Source organism: Dipteris shenzhenensis, chromosome 5 (assembly GCF_047967505.1).
Source record: "Dipteris shenzhenensis isolate YYH24624 ecotype China chromosome 5, Dip_SZ_1.0, whole genome shotgun sequence".
Lineage (NCBI taxonomy): Eukaryota > Viridiplantae > Streptophyta > Polypodiopsida > Gleicheniales > Dipteridaceae > Dipteris > Dipteris shenzhenensis.
The window spans coordinates 40,527,293-40,543,730 of record NC_141600.1 but is presented as its reverse complement, the minus strand read 5'-3'; the positions used below and the strand labels follow the sequence as shown (position 1 = coordinate 40,543,730).

The window sequence follows — 16,438 nt, the reverse complement described above, 5'->3', positions numbered from 1 at the left end:
GGACATGAATATATGAGCTTCAAAGGCTTGATGTACATGCTCTTGTACTTTTATTCTCTCAAAAGATCAAACATGTATGAAAATTAAAAAATATATATCAGTGGAAAAAACTATCTTTTAGGTCGGTATGGGAAAAAAAACTCTTTGTAAAATGTTGCTATAGGAAACTGTCTTAGTGTCACTATATAATGACCATTACCAATCTAATAAAATTCGTTATATAGCAACTTTAGGCAAACGTCACTATATAGCGATGTTTGACTAAAGTTTTTTATATAGCGACCCTTAATGAACCCTGCTTCCAATACTGATGATTAGCGCCCTGCGCACGCTAAACGTCGGTACTTAAGCATCACAATAGGATCCATGTGTAGTAGTGAGATTTTGAGTACATTGAAATCTATAAAATAAAGTGATGGAACACAATAATGATATAATTATTAGATTCTCATCATGAGGTATTTATTTTATATAATAAGTTAGACTTCGAATAAAGTGAAACCGATTAAATAAATTTAGAGAGGTGAGTTGTTGATTAAGTGAAGTAAAAGATGCAAGACCATAATGTGAGACATGAGAGGATAGATTTTGAATACATTTCAATCTATGAAATAAAGTGATTGAAGACAAGAATAATATACTTATCACATTCCTATCATGAGATATTTCTTATATATAATAAGTTAGACTTTAAATGAAGATAAGAATAATATAATTATTAGATTCCTATCATGAGATGTTTATTATGTATAATAAGTTAGACTTTAAATAAAGTGAAACCGATTAAATAAATTGAGAGAGTAGGAGTTATTGATGACGAGAATACTCTACTAGATAGTGTGAGATAACAAGTGCAAGACTGTAATGTGAGATGATAGATTTCGAATAAAGTGAGATCTTAGAAATAATTATTATATTCTTATAATGAGTTTAATGTATATAATACATTGGACTGAAAGATGCTTTTTTTTTCATCATCACACATTTAATATATATCCATGATAAATTTCCCTTATGTATCCATGAGTAAATGCCCCTTATGTATTCACATATTTAATAAAATCAACCAAAATAACATTGTGAGCCAAGGAAAATAAGTCACACATTTAATATGTATCCATGATAAATGCCCATTATGTATTCACACATTTAATAGAATCAACCAAAATAACATTATGAGCAACAAAATCACAAATACAAAGTTTTGCGACTTTGCACTTGTACATGCATCACTTGCCAATAAAGCTTTTCCTACTTCAAAAAAAACTAATGTACCTGCTAAACTCCATCATAAAGCTTCACAATGAAGTGGATTCTGATACTTGATGTGGACTTCATTGTGATGCTTTGGAATTAGACTCTTTCTCTCAAGGCTTTGATGCTTTAGGCATATATGGACTCTTCCTTTGAGCATAGAATTTGTCTACTTCCAGGCATGGACTCGGTTGTGAGGTTTAGGCATAGACTCCAATGGAGGTTGTGACTCTCCAGGCATATATTAAATCTTAGCTTTTGAGTGTGGGTATATTGTGATTCCTTGGGCAGAGACTCCTCGGGAGGTTTGGGCATAAAATGAGTCTCTACTTCCATTCGTGGACCTTGCTGGGATGCTTTGGGCATACACTCCCCAAAATGGTGTAATGCTTTGGCCATAGATTGAGTCTCTACTTCCATGAGTGGACTCTGTTCTGATGCTTTGGGTTTATACTCCTCGATCGTATGTTGAATCTCTACTTTTGCGATGCCTAGACTCAATCAAATATTTCATCAAGGAGCAACTTGCAGGTGTAGCACACTCTCCACCCACATCTATGTGCATCATTTAGCTCTACAACCTCACATCTTTGTAGGTCCATTGCTTCTTGCAAGTCACCATCATACTTTGTGACTTGTTCGATTGCACTTATTAACCTTGATGTAGACCTAGCCATCATAACATACAAGGGAATGAATAAGTGCATCGCAAAAAATACATACGCAAAAAATACTAAGTCAAGATAAAGTTTGCATCAAACCTAAGGGTGGCCATTATAACTTTATCATTAACCTCTTTCTCTTGATATCTTAGGATTTGAATCTCTTCTTCACCAAATGATAGATATTGAGGTTGATGTCCAATGAGAACATGAACATCAAAGTTACTTCCTATTTCCTGTAGCTTAGACAAATCTTTAGAGTTCTTCAGCATGAGCCGCGCCATCATCATATGCTCTAAGTTCCCATATAAGCAAAGTAGTTGACTCTCTATATTAAGAAAGTCTTTCAATCATCCTTTTACTGTCTCAAATATTTTAGTTTCATTTTTTCTAGCAGTTACCATATTGATTAAAACTTGAAGGAAATATTGTGGCCTTCCTAACTTCAGATCCACATGAAATCATTTCTTCTTCCTTCCCCTCTGCTGTCTATAAGAAATACAAAAGCTTGTGAGATTGATAGGTTATAGTTAAATCTAATGCTTGTAAAAGAAAAGTAAAGGGTCATACCAGGATATATGTCCATGATTTCTTTGCATAATCTTGTGAGCCATGAAGATCATCCATGTCCTCATCTACAATCATCTGTGCATCACCTTCGTCTTTATCCTAGAGGCCATCAAGATCATCCAATGTGTCATCATCTCCAATCTTCTTATGTTCCACCTCTTTCTCATAGCTGACAATTAGATACCTTGCCAGTGAGTGTGCTGTGCAAGCCTTTCTTTCAATAATATCAGTGGAATATCCTTTTCTGAGAAGATCTTTGAAAAGATATCCCATTTGTAATAAGGTGACCTCCCAATTAGGCAGCTGCAAGTGTAAGAAAACAATACAACATCTGTGCTCAATAGATAACAAGATCTTGTATGCAAGAGAGAAAAGCAGATAGTATGGAGAATCAAAAAGATTACTGTAAAACTGATACAATAGATGGCGCTGCCTCCCAACCGTGCACTCCTGTGAGAGGAGCTTCAATGGCATGTTGGAAACAGTAGAGGACGGAGGCTGGATGCTAAGGAATCAGGGTTGCTATAGCCAGTGATGAAATGGGCTTCACGGGCTTGCTCTTATATAGCCACCAGTCGTAGTCGGTTAGACCCAATTGGGTGACCGACCCAGTCTGCCCAAAATGGCTGACTGGAGGTCAGTCTCGAAATAGGCCACCGACCACACGATAGAATTAGTGCACAAAATAGAGCAACTATCCTACGGTCTCCATTCGGCCTAGAGCCATTCGGGATCATCTGAGGCTCCAAATAGGCCCCGTAACCCGAGAGTGGTGGGCTGCTCGGGGAAATGCTCCATCTACCCTCAGTGCGGTCAGTCATGGGATGCCTTCTGGCACTTGCATGTAGCCTCGTTGGCAGTGTGCCAACTCTGTCCAGCCAACCATCAGGCCACACATGGCCCCCATCTAGTGTCCAAACAAGGACCTACCGGATAACCGAGCTACTCAAATGCCTTCTCCTCATATGGGGGGCTTACAAGTAGAGTTAGCTAGTTCCCGCGTAATTACACGAAAGTGGAGCATTGATATCTAACAGCAAGTATTCCAACATAGTAATCAAAAGACTTTCACTTTTTGTTGGACATTTGTAGATTTTGGAGTGCCCTTGATGACGAGAGGACCTGTGAATTTCTTTCTCCTCTAGCATGAGATGTAAACTCTTGGAAGTCCCCCTTCTAATATGTTGTAGGGAGTGGTCAGGGTATGGACTCCGCATGCATAAGAGAACTAATTCGAGGCATTGGATCTTTAATCCACATTCTCTCTTGCTTGTCTTAGTTGCGTACACACCATTGTAAATCTTGAAATCATAGGCATAAACTTTCTTCAAAGTGTTATGCATCTCTTCCTTGCAAACACCTCATCCATATACACTCACATATGGTCATGAAGGTTGCCCTGTGCTCAGCCTCACATGAAGAGGTAGCCACTGTAGTCTGTTTCTTGTTTGACTAAGAAATGCACAAGCTCCCAAGAGAGAAATAGTTACCACTAGTGGACTGCTGAGTATCAAAGTCGCCATCCCAATCTAAATCACTATAAGCGTGTAAGTGAAAGTCACAACCCTGGGAAAGAGAAAACAAAGAGTTTGGGTGCCTTGCAGATATCGGAACACGTGTTTCACAACTTACCAATGTGAATTCTTTGGGTTATGCATAAACTTTCTCAACGCAGACACTGCATACTAAATATTAGGATGTGTGCATAAATAAATAAGGCATCCCATAGCGTGGTTGTAAACAGATGCATCAAAAGGCTCATTGGCATTGTGAATGGACAGATTAAGCCCCAACTCAATAGGAGTAGAGATGGATAGATTAAGAACCATCTCCATAGGAGTAGAGATGGGCTTGCAATTCTGGAATTTGAGATGTTCTAGGAGCTTACCAAATTTATACTTGAACTGCAACAACATCCAATACCTCTTTCATCGTGTATAAATTGGATGCCCAAATAGTAGTAAAACAATCCCAAATCTGATATCTCAATTATCTACTATAATTTAGCCTTTAAATTTGCAATTTTTGTAGCATTAGTACTGGTGAGTAGCATGTCATCGACATATGTAACAATGATCAACAACTCCGCCCTTCCTTCCTAACATAGAGGGTGCCTAGAGTATTTTGCATTCACAGGCTAGTCAAAAAGGCAGGGTCAATGTTTGCTTGGGTGTAGCCAATCACAAAACTACTTTTGGGGCCATTTTGGGGCTGTGACATGACACGCTCCTAGGTGAGATTTTGAATTTCGAGTGGACCCACACTCTCACCAAAAATTTTCCCGACAATGATGCTGCAATGGCGTAATAATCCTCATCCAAAATCCAGGGTATGGTGGGACAAGGTCCACATAGAATATGCATGGAATTTCCTTAATAATTTTCAAATATTCAAGGGTCATGGGGGGGGGGGGGGGGCTCCCCAAGTCACTCATGTCTCCAATGATCGATCCTTTACTGAATGAGAGGCGAGGAGGTGACCTGCACAATGCGGCTCAAAATCTAGGACACCGAGGAGCAAGGAGGGGGATGGCGGATGCTGGTGACTCGCAATTCGTAATCCATAAAAGGTGTGAGAATTCATTGCAGTAATTCTGAGAGAATTCTTCAATAATGAGTTGGAATGATAAAACCTCAAACATGATTCATCATATTACACTTTCAGAAAGTTCTAAACCTGCTGAAAATCACTTATCAAATCTTGGCAAGATCTCAAGCAACGTCATGATGATTATGAATGAGTATTTGCTGTTTCCATTGTGATGATTATGAAAGAGTCACGATGATTACAAAAGATTATTTTAAATGGTCGACATCCATTGCAAGGGCCGGTTGTGGAAAGAGTATTTGTTGCAAGCTTATTAGAAATTTCGTATGTGATGCCTAACGTAAAGAATTTCAATGTGTGGTTTTCAAACTGCAATACAAGGAAGAGCAAAATTATTCTAGCCCAATAGATTAGGAACGCGTGAACCTGGTAGCATTGATCGCAATGACAAACGATCACCCTTGGTAATTGCTGCCAAAAAATGACTGTGTTATTTCGGTACTCGGGGTGTGGATGTTCTTAATGCCGCCAAGTACACACCAAGAAATTCCATTCTTTGCATTCAAGGGCATACTGCGAAGGTGCAAAGCATGACGCAAGCACGTCCTCAAAGGTGAATGCATTATGGTTCAGGATCTAATGTCGGGTCAAGGAAGTGAGTAATGAGAAAGAGGTTGGCGGCTGGGGCGAATCTGAAGGGGGTGGATAGGAAAGCGTGGAGAAGGGAAAGGAGCAAGTTGATCAAGGGCACGGGGTGAAAGGAGGATGAGAGACAGGAAACGCAGAGGAGGAATGATGAAGACGAGGAGGAGGAGGAGGAGGAGGAGGAGGAGCAGAGAGGATGGACGAGGATGGAAGAATTCTGTTGTTCAACCATAGCCAGATAGTAAAAGCTTTAGAGGAAGGAAGTGCGATCCGCCATAGCCAAGAAACTAGCAAGCTCATGCTTTGGTGAGGCTATGGCCCATGTTCTTATTCTAGTACTCTAGGTGCGGATGTTATAATCATGACTCTTTCCACAACTAGCCCTTGCATGTCTTTGATGTTCTATGGTTCACGATGAGCAAGGGATGCCGACCATCTAAAAAGCTTTCTTTTCAGGCCCCCTCCAACGTGGCTATAAATTAATTTAGGTTGAGATCTCCTACAAACAATTTATCCAAGTCTTGCTTCCATTAGTGTGCCTCCAAGCCTTGCCTCCATTTGTGTGCTTTTTGGTTGTAATCATTTCACCAAAGCAGCACAAGGCAGGTGTTGTGATCATTTCTGCTAAGAACCCCAGAATCACCTTCTAGACTCAGTCCACATAAGCTTTGCATCCAATGTCATGGTTGCCAATAGAACTTTACATGTCGGTCCCATCAGTGTCATTCCTCCTTTTCATGTTGAGGGATGAGACCCGTTTAGCCATTCTTTTTCATCCCGCTATTGTAGCCCATCACACACAGCATAAGCTTTTTTATATGCAGGCTTCTCAAGGTGCTCAAGCTTTACCTTCCTCACCTAAAATCCAAGAATGCTTCCCTTATAAAAGGTAATGTCAGGGACGTGTTTGGGTGGCGGATGAAGCACTAGCCATACACGACTTTGGAGGAGTGGACAAGCACGTGCAAGGGAGAAGGCATAATGAGCAGCAACCGCTCCTTGTCTGTTATATCCTAGGATTTGTGAGCTAGAGACTCCATGCATCAAAGCTTCTTGAACCATTCTCAAACTTAGCTTAGACCTCAAGTCCCTCCCATTCTAGATCCGTGTCCAAGCAAGTCTCTTCGCACCCTTTGATTTTGGCCCAATATTCCCCTCACAAGTTTGTGATGGCCTCATTGACGTCAATGAATGTAGAAGAGGACTATTATACCTCCACTTGGAGTATTCTTGAGATACAAGTGCTGGGTATGATGTTTCTCAATTCTTTCTACCAAGATGATTGCTAGATCTAGAAAGATACCAAGTCTACAAGATAGACAGGTGGCAGGAGTCATAGTAATTAGAAAGACCAATAGTAGTTTTTAGTCACACAAAATTCAACCTAGTTTTTACACGAAACTAGGCTACAAAAGCTATAGACAAATGGCGTCAACAGAGAAAACAATCCTATGCAAAATTCCCAAGGCTCTCGCTTCAAGCTCTTGTTGTTCATGACCTTGCTACTCAAGGACTTTGCTAGTAGCTTGTTGCATTCGGGCTCCTTGTGGCACCGTGTCTATCTTGTCTCTTGAAGCATTTTTTAGGCTTTCTATACTATTTGACCTCCGTAAGTATGTAGATTGACACGTTGCATGATTGGCTTGTGTATGAGATTAGATAGTTTTTTTTTTTAATATGATTTTGCTAGTTGTAATTTTTTTCTGAAGACGATTTTCAAGACAATAAGGAAAAAAAGAATCGTGGAATGCTTTTGTTGTATTCTACTTCGTGTATCCCATCTACTTTGGGTATCCTTGTAAGGGTTTGCTAAAATAGCACATGGGATTCGTAAAAAGCCGATCAATGAATGTGCCCATTCTTGTTATAGAGAGCGTTTTGGTACCATCTACTTCAATATTTTTGGAAAGGTTTCCTTAGATAGCGCATGGGATTTAATTGACACTGTTATGTACGGTTGAGTGCACTTTTGAATACTCTTTGAATACTACTAAGTGATGACATGTACTGGTTTCCTATGTACCAATAACAAATTCTGAAGATGAATGTGCCTTGCAGAATTTAGAAGTGAAGGCATTGAGTATGTGACTGAGCCGTTGCTTGGAAAAAAGAAAAAAATTGCAATCCAAAATCCTATTTTTCGAAAAAGCCAATTCACCTAAAAATAAAAAGCCGTTTGCCAGAAAAGCCGGTTCGCCTGAAACTGATGTTTGCCTATTGAAAGTGCATTATGCCTGCCAAACGGGCTTTATGCTTGCCTAATGGGATTTACACTTACCAAACGGGCTTTATGTGTGCCTAACTAGCTTTATGCTTATCAGTGAAAAGATCCTTGTTTACTGAGACTGTAAAAGAAAAAAAAAGCCAAAAAAAAGGGAAGTGGCCATCAACAATTTGCCTAAAACTACTAGTAAACGTTCATTGTTTTAGCTATTTTTTGTTCTCTTTAGTAAGAACGTTCATTGTTTTAGCTATTTTTTGTTCTCTTTAGTAAGCTATGCACAGCTTCTAGAAGTGCATCAAAGTGATTCATTTTAAACTATAAAGGTAGCCCTCTTGACAGATTTTTTCTCTTTTAAGAAAAAAAAGGTGTGCTTGGTAGCCAAAACAACAACAATTGACCCAAACAAATCAATTGATAACATCTTGCACAAACAAAACTTAAGCCATGTCATGCATTATGGTTACACACCAAGCGATTGTTTATTTGATGTAGTTGCATGCCTATTGAAAAATGGGATGGCCTCTAAATAATTACGAACTATAACAATCCAAAATTTTATTTCGAACTTGCACAACAATGACCAGTGTGCAATAAACTATTTCAGCACATAGTTGTCCATATAAACTTCATACGTGAACAACATGGGTTAAAACACACGACGAATACCTTACACGAATGAGTGTTTCGATATCATGTGGTGGTCTTCGAGGAGATATATTTGCCATTTCATGGCTTTCAAAGTTCCTTTTAAGACCAATTCAAGTGTGGTCTTTGCAATTGGAAAGATATGTATGTAGTGTGCAATGAGAACGTATTGACTCCATTATGGATCATGTATGATGATGAGACAGTTCTATAGACCCTTACCGCTTTGAGCCAATTGTTGAAACAACAACTCAATCTGATGATGTGTATGTTGAAAGATATGTATGTAGTGTGGTAATGAGAACGTATCGACTCATCACGAATCTTGTATGATGATGAGACAGTTCTATACACCCTTACTGCTTCGAGCCAATTGTTGAAATAGCTATTCAATCTAATGATGAAGTTGTAATTCTCGCAGTAACTACAAACCCCAATCTCGCACTCAATCAATTGACACTCAGCTGCATTATCAACACAGCCCCAGTAATTGTTTATTCGATGGAATAACGTACTTAGTCGATACTATTGGACTCTTATATTATCGATGTTGCTTCAGATAGAATTCTTACAAGCTTTCTCTCTTTGATGCATGTTCTCGATGCAAATAAGATTCAAAATCAGTAGTAGAGATGATGCAAGATCGAAAGATGATATTTCATATGGTTGTAGTCCATGACACAATATTATTTAGGTTGCAACCAAGGCTGAGTTATGAGCTCTTGTGAGTGTAGTCTTATTCATGTACAGCTTGTTGGCCTTCAATTTTTAAAAGGCGCAAATCTTTGCACATCACCAAGGCAATAATAAAACACTACCCTTGACATATTTGCAGAGAGGATCAGGTCTTGATGGACCTTGTGTCGTGTCTCATGCTTATAATTTTTTTCTTTCTTTTTTTCTCTTTATGATATTTTCATTAAATAGTAGGATCCAAGTTTCAATGTAAGATTGTAGTTATGTGCTCCATGACAAAAAAAAGAACTTTGAAATATAGAGAGCCATTAGTGGCAATAAGAGGGTCTCTCATGGTTAAGTAGATGAAGTAACCTTGCATTTTTTCAACTACATGGATGCAAAAATTATCCTTAAATTTATTTTCGATAAAACCTTAATAGAGCCTCATAAGACAAAGCCAATGCTTTTGTGCATACATGCACTCTTGTTTTAATATTTTAATGGTGAGTATTAACTTGCAAGATGGTATATTGTACACCACCTCTCTCAAACAACACTTACGTTCTCATATGTCCAATGATCAAAATTACTCTATGCAAGCGATTGTGAGAATTTTCAAGAAATATTGCAATATTAGTTTTGAAATGTATTGGGAAAAAACCATGGGACTATAAGATTCAAAAATGTTGGACTTTTGGTTTGTCCATCTCTAAAATTGGACTTTACCAAAGTCCAAATTTTTTGAATAAGGTCTTATTCATCATCAAATTATTATAATATTATAGAATCATTGATAAGTATTCTTGGTTTTGTGCAAATTGATCTCCTATGCGATTATTATGTGGTTTGCAAAATGGAGACAAAATGGCATTGGAAGTAAAGATACAAATTTAGTTTCTACATTTGGGGTTGAGCATCATTGTTCATACTTGGCCAAAAAGAAATGCTCCCTCTAGTTATCTTCTTGCATTATCTAATTAATTCTTTCCTTTTTTTATATGATAGTTGTGACTCTACCAAAATGGATACTTTTGAAAATTTCCATCTTTGTATGCAATGAAAGCCATGCAACCTATCTATTTCACTCCTTTCTCTAGTATTGCTTATCACTTTAATAGGAGCCCATGGGTGAGCTTTATACTATCTATCTATTTGCCTCCTACATTCCTTAGTGAGTTTTCAATCACCTTGCTTTATTTTTCTTGACATTGTGGTAAAAACTTGATCCATATCCTTGAGCATATCCACAAAAAAGAGAATTCCTAATTCAATCTTGCTAAAGATTTGCAGCATAAGACCAAAAGAGAACATGAAAACATCCTTATTTTCTCTCTAACATTTATTTGGTTGTGACCCTTTACTGAATGCACCCAAGAGCTATGGATGGATCCCATAATGATTGTTGAGAGAATCAATCCATATATTTGCAAAACACTTGGTTCACCAATATCCCACATAAATCAATCTAAAGAAAAAAAATTGCTTCACATGGCTATTCTTGCGTTTTTACATTTTCTCATATAATTGATTAGCCTAATCTTGCATGTATATGTGTTTCCATCACAAAACATAAACACCCCTCCATAAATCTCTCATAAATCTACACATATAAATTACACTTAGTTTCTATCTAGTAAATTCCCTCATGTATGTGAAGCAATGAGTGTTTCCTTTCTCAAAAAAATTGCATGGAGATGTTGTGGGTGTCACTTATTTGGAGAAAGAGTTGCCCATACAACCTTCTACTATTATTACAATGAATTCCACTAGGGGGGAGCGAGTCACTCTTCATAAACCCTTTATAGCATGTGCAAAGCAAGCATGTATTAAAAACACCCCATTCTTAGATTTTTACATTTCTCATGTAGTTGATTAACCCTATCTTACGTGCATATGTTTTCTAATCTTAAATTTTAGACACCCCTCCAGTAGAGCTTCAATGGCGATCTAGATAGACTGTGGATGGAGAAGGACTTGAGATAGGGGTATTGGCATTCGATGTTGAGGCTTGAGAAGTGGCCTTCTTATATAGCCCTACGTAGTAAACCAATTCCACCACATTGGTGGACTGATAGTGGCACATGCATATGACTTAGCACATTGCTTTGTCTCATAGACCCTAAGGCCTTCTGCAGCTCTACTGTTAATAGATCTCTCTCTTTCTCTCTCTCTCTCTCTCTCTCTCTCTCATGCGTGCGCACGCACACACACATAATTATGTAACTACACAAATCAATTATATATGAGAGGTTTTTTTTCTTTAAAAACACCTTTCTTTTTCCACCACTAATCTTAGCTAGAGGTATTAGCACATCTAGAATCTTTCAATGGGGGAGTGGGAGGAGGAAAATATACTTTACCCATATAGTAAAGAAAGGATGGGCATGGCCGTACGAGCACTCAAATAGTTATTTACTAAGATAGTAAGAAAGGATCAACATAGCTCTACAAGCACTCAAAGAGTAGAGACAAACTGAAGTTTTTGCTTAGCTAATGCAAAAAGGCTAGCAACAGCTGCCAAGCCACCAAATTTCTCTCCAGTCAATTGAGCAAATGGTTGGTTTTCATAAACTCATTAAGCAATTAATGTATCAACCTCCACCTGTCCTTGTTGCTTTCAATAAAAGATGTGCCAATTATGAATACATCAAATAGATTAGCAAACATTCACCAAGACAAGATGCCAAATCAAAGTAAGTGTAGAAGGAATCCTACAAGCCTTCCCTAGGAGGCATTGTTGAAAGCACCTCGTCAATATACATTGATGCCATAAACGAGATAGCTCAAGACCTCTAAGCTAGTGGCATTAAATTTGCCTATTTCAATATGGAATAATATAGAGAGATGCCCATGTGGTGTGCATGTGGCTTCGTTATATTAGTGCACGTGGCTTCCTTATAATATGTAATATGCATATACATACAATCACATGTGCTCAATTGTGGAGGAAAGAGAGATACTTTGAACGCTAAGAGTTGCCTATGGCCCTAGGGGAAGACCATTGAAGAGGAAGGATTCAAGGAAAGTTGACAATGGTGAACAATATGGAGAACTAAGAAGACGAGAAAAGATACAAGATGATAGATGAGAAGGCATTAAAGGGGCCTCTAGCACATAAAGAAGAAGCATTAAACATTGGTTGCCGCTATTTCCTAGAGTTCATACTAGTAAGTTGTAAACTCCACAGGAAAAGAGAGGAGATACATACACAATTCTTTACACAAACACAAATCTGAATTGTGCTGCAAACAGAGAAATCTGAAGTGTACTAGTAACTACCAGAGGAAAAGAGACGAGGAAAACATACACAATTCTTTACACACACACAAATCTGAGTTGTACAGCACACAGAGAAATCTGAAGTGTAGAGCACCATACGCAGGCAATAGACCTGTAGGCTGTGAAATCGTCAAATTGTACGCATCGCCAGCTTCAAGAAATCAGCTGATGATTTCGCCGAACAGTGAATTATAGGCTTCGCCAGCTTCTAGATCATCGGGAACAGCGAATTCCGACGAAAGATGGCTCCAGTTTGTAGCAGCAGCAGCACTTTCAGGCATGGTCGACATGCTTAATGCGACATACCCAGAGAGTACCCCCACTGGCCTTTGCACATCCTCCCCCGTGCAGTTTCCGGCCCCTGCAGTCGTCGTGCAGCTTACCGCATATGTTGGCGTGGCGTCTGCTTTTGCTGGTACTGCCGTCGTTTTAGGCATTTTGGAGGTGATTGATATGACGGAGGAAGCATCAGCAAAGTTGCGAATTAGTGGTCCGGCGCTGGGATTCAAGCTCACGGATGGTGAAGAAGACGGGATGTAGGGCGGTGCTGCGCAATCCGTTACAGCTGGAAGCTTGGACAGCAGGGCCTGGAGGCTCGACATGGACGGGACGACAGGCCGCAGGTTTCTGGAATGAGCAGCAGGAGGAGAATTGTACGAGGAGAAGCCATTGCTTTCAAGCGTGGAAGCATCAAATAATCGGCTGCTTGATGGTTGCTGCGATGGAGACGACGAAAACGTTGCCGGAACTTTGTAGGACGGAACTTTAGTGTCGGAATCTGCCAGAGGACGCTTCATCCCTAGCATTTGGCTTTGATCCGGCACGAAGAGCGGCTTTCTGCAGCTCGCCTCAGTTTTTCGATGCGTTAGTTGATCCATGATTGCGAGCATTCGGCTTCCCTCCATCTCCTGATCTCCGGCATTGTCTTCCTCCCTGATCGGCCTCGACGATGGACGACTTGCTCCGCCAAGAAGCTCTTGCATTGGATGCGGTGCAAACACGCCAGGAATGCTCTGCAAGTAGTTGAACTTTCTCTGCAGCGATATGACAAAGTTGAGATCTTCCGCAATCTGCCGATGCCACACCACAATTAAACGTCAGGATCGCTCATCTTTTACTTTCCATGTTTCGACGTCGATCATAGAAACTGTAAGATGGTGTCGAACATTAATGACGTTAAACGCTTTATTCACAAACCTTTTCAGTCGAGCCGAGCTGCAGAAGTCCCTCTCCCACAGCCACAACTGCAATAGTCTGAGCAAAACGCTTGAATCTTCAGGCGCAAGCTAGTCTGTTTTCAAAATCGGTGCAAGTGTGCAAGAATTCAAGGGAACGATGCTAAATCTATTGCAACTCGAATACGAAATCGAAAACGTTGAACAACCTGGATCCCAGCTCTGAATTGCGCCTCCCATGTTCGAGGATGCTGGCAAATTATATTCCGATCAATCAAAACTCATTCAGCGCCTGCGACCGGAAACTTCATACTAACGAGCAATGATTTCGCGATGAAAAATGAAGCTGAAGAACTGACTAAGCAAGGAATTACAGCGTGTAACCGATCAAGCAGAGAACTCACAGAGTCGAGAGAGCCTTGCCAAGCAGACAGAAACGCAATGTCGTGCTCCGATGGATCCCGATAAATCCATTTGTGGCTGTTGTCTGCCGCTACTTTACCCATCAGCCTGGACACATTCATGCACATGAGAACGGAAATCCGCAACGTTCATACACATTACACAAGGACCGAATAACGTCTGGACGCCGGCAACCAAATCAGAAAGCCTATCGTGCTGAATTGCATTGCAATTGGTGGATTCCTACATACGCTCACCCTTCTCCATAGTTGCAGATATCGTGAGACATTTTGAAAAAGAGCTCTGGTTGCAAAGTCGCTGCAGGTGTTGTTTCTTCACTGAGGCCGACCTTCGCCCGCTGGCCGCTTTCCTTGACTGCATCCCCACAACATGCAGCGAAGTTACAGAATCCGTCCTCCCAAACGAGGATCCTGAAACCAAACATTGGTGTACCGTTACTCTCATTGACCCCAGCACGTGGAAGCTTAAACCGCCGGAAAAACATGGAAAACAAACGGAAGGTTCTACCAGTTTCGCTTATTGCCTTTGCTTCTGTCGAAAGGTCCAGCTTCAGAGTCCCATCTGAACGAAGCAACAACAAGACGATGAGATGTTTGGGCAGAGCGAGATGGGACGAGCAATGCAGAAGGCAGAAGCTAGGGCAACCTAGCGGGAGGAGATCAGCCTACTTGGGAGGAGGATAATTCCGAGGCAGGATTCGCCAGAAAACGGAGTAAACCCACTGATCGTCGGAGCATAGACTGCGAAGAGTGTGCTGGAGAAGATGGTTGACGAGAGGGAGGCCATTCCTTCGATCCATCATCCCTGACGTTGTGAAAGCACCACCTCCGACAAAAACGAGACAAGAATCCTCGTCCCGCACGAAGGGCCTGCTCTGTTGCCGGATGGGGCCTCGTCAATCCATGGCTGTCGTTAAATATTTAAAGCGCTTCCTACACTGTAGACGAACTACGACGGGAGAATTGACGGACTACTGTAGAAGCCGCATGCAAAAGTTGAAATTCATGTGTCGGCAGACAAGAAGACGTGTTGCTTACTCAACAATTAATCGCTCGCTGCGAAAAGCTTTGTGCACCGGAGTCTACCGAGTCTACGACGGAAATTTCTCCTCACTCCTGCAGTTCTTGTAGTCTCCTTAGTTCTCTGTAAAGCCACGTCCGGGAGAAGAAGGAAACTTTCAGTTCATGCTGTTCTCGCTACGTTTGCTTCTGGTCGTCGTTCCCAAAAAAGACCGCAGACGAGAGAATTCAGCACTGTTTTTCTCCTGCTTTTCCTTAATTTATTTCCAGTACTCTTCTAAACAGCGTCCTGATATGAATGAACAATCGATTTCTTGACGCTACTCGGCATTAGCGGACCTCGCGATGCTCTAAACATGACGTAGTACGTCTATGAGTGTCGACGACGACGGAAACTTCTCCTTTCTGATCCTCGCTTTCGATTGATAATCTTCGCCGGATCAAGGAGTTGATTTGCGTGACGCTACACAGCGGAATTCGCTACATTTGGTCAGCTTATGCGAGCAGAAGAAGACGGATTAAGACGACGGAAAGCTCTCCGGGCTTCGGCGCTGCGTGTCGTCGAAAGAATCTTCGGAGAGAGGCCGCCGAATGAACCGATTTACGAGACGCGATCCACAGCGGAATGTCGCTACGTTTCGTACGACGATTGGACGTCAACGGAGTTCGCTAATGCCAGCAGAAGAAGGCGGACTAACAAGGCGACGGAAAGGGCTCCGGCATTCGGCGCTGGGTTTTGTACAGACTTCGTGAGGAACCGACGAAGTTCATGAATGGAATGGACGGAAGAGTTGCCTTGAAGATATAATTATCGTGGTGCAGTGGTTTTGCCGGGGGGTGGTTTTCGGGAAGGCGGTAAGCGGTTTCGAAAAACCAGGAAAGCGGTTTTGCCCGGCGTATGGTCCGGTATCCGGCCCGGACTCTGGCCAGTGCCCGCGGTCCGGGGTCCATGCGCCGGCTGCATCGGCCACGTGTCGGTCATCAACGTGAGGCGTGACCGGTTAACTGGCCACCGGCTCCTCTCCTCCACCCATCCGTCATCCTCGTATCTCGAACCGCCTGGCCCCACCGTATCGGCCACCTCCGTCTACGCCTCTGCCCACTCGCCGGGAATCTGCCGACCTCGTGGCGTCACCGGTGAACTGGCTGTCGCCGTTCTTTTCGTATCCAAACCCACGTGGCAGATGTGGCCCCATGGCTCGTTCCACCTCATCCTACGCCCCTGCTGTCAGCCTCGTGTCCCCGTCACGGCCAACCGCTTCGTAATGCTACTCTTCAATTCGCCGCTTCTCTCTCCCAAATATGATCAATCGCTGT

General features: G+C 41.3%; 1 protein-coding gene across 2 annotated transcripts; it reads right to left on the bottom strand.

Annotated features, from left to right (window-relative positions):
• Positions 1-12,527: 12,527 nt before the first annotated feature.
• LOC147902020 (uncharacterized) lies at positions 12,528-15,867 on the bottom strand. 2 transcript variants are annotated; one of them, XM_087374840.1, is made up of 9 exons: positions 15,461-15,867; positions 15,140-15,245; positions 14,771-14,976; positions 14,610-14,663; positions 14,339-14,512; positions 14,084-14,189; positions 13,889-13,930; positions 13,702-13,758; positions 12,528-13,574 (listed from the first exon to the last, which is right to left on the bottom strand). In XM_087374840.1, the coding sequence occupies exons 3-9, from the start codon at positions 14,902-14,904 to the stop codon at positions 12,666-12,668; spliced, it is 1,476 nt and encodes a 491-aa protein (XP_087230966.1). In that variant the 5' UTR covers positions 14,905-14,976; positions 15,140-15,245; positions 15,461-15,867; the 3' UTR covers positions 12,528-12,665. The 2 variants fall into 2 exon arrangements, with proteins under 2 accessions (XP_087230966.1, XP_087230967.1); XM_087374841.1 differs by lacking the exon at positions 13,889-13,930 and having other exon boundaries at positions 15,140-15,867.
• Between the last annotated feature and the right edge of the window lie 571 nt (positions 15,868-16,438).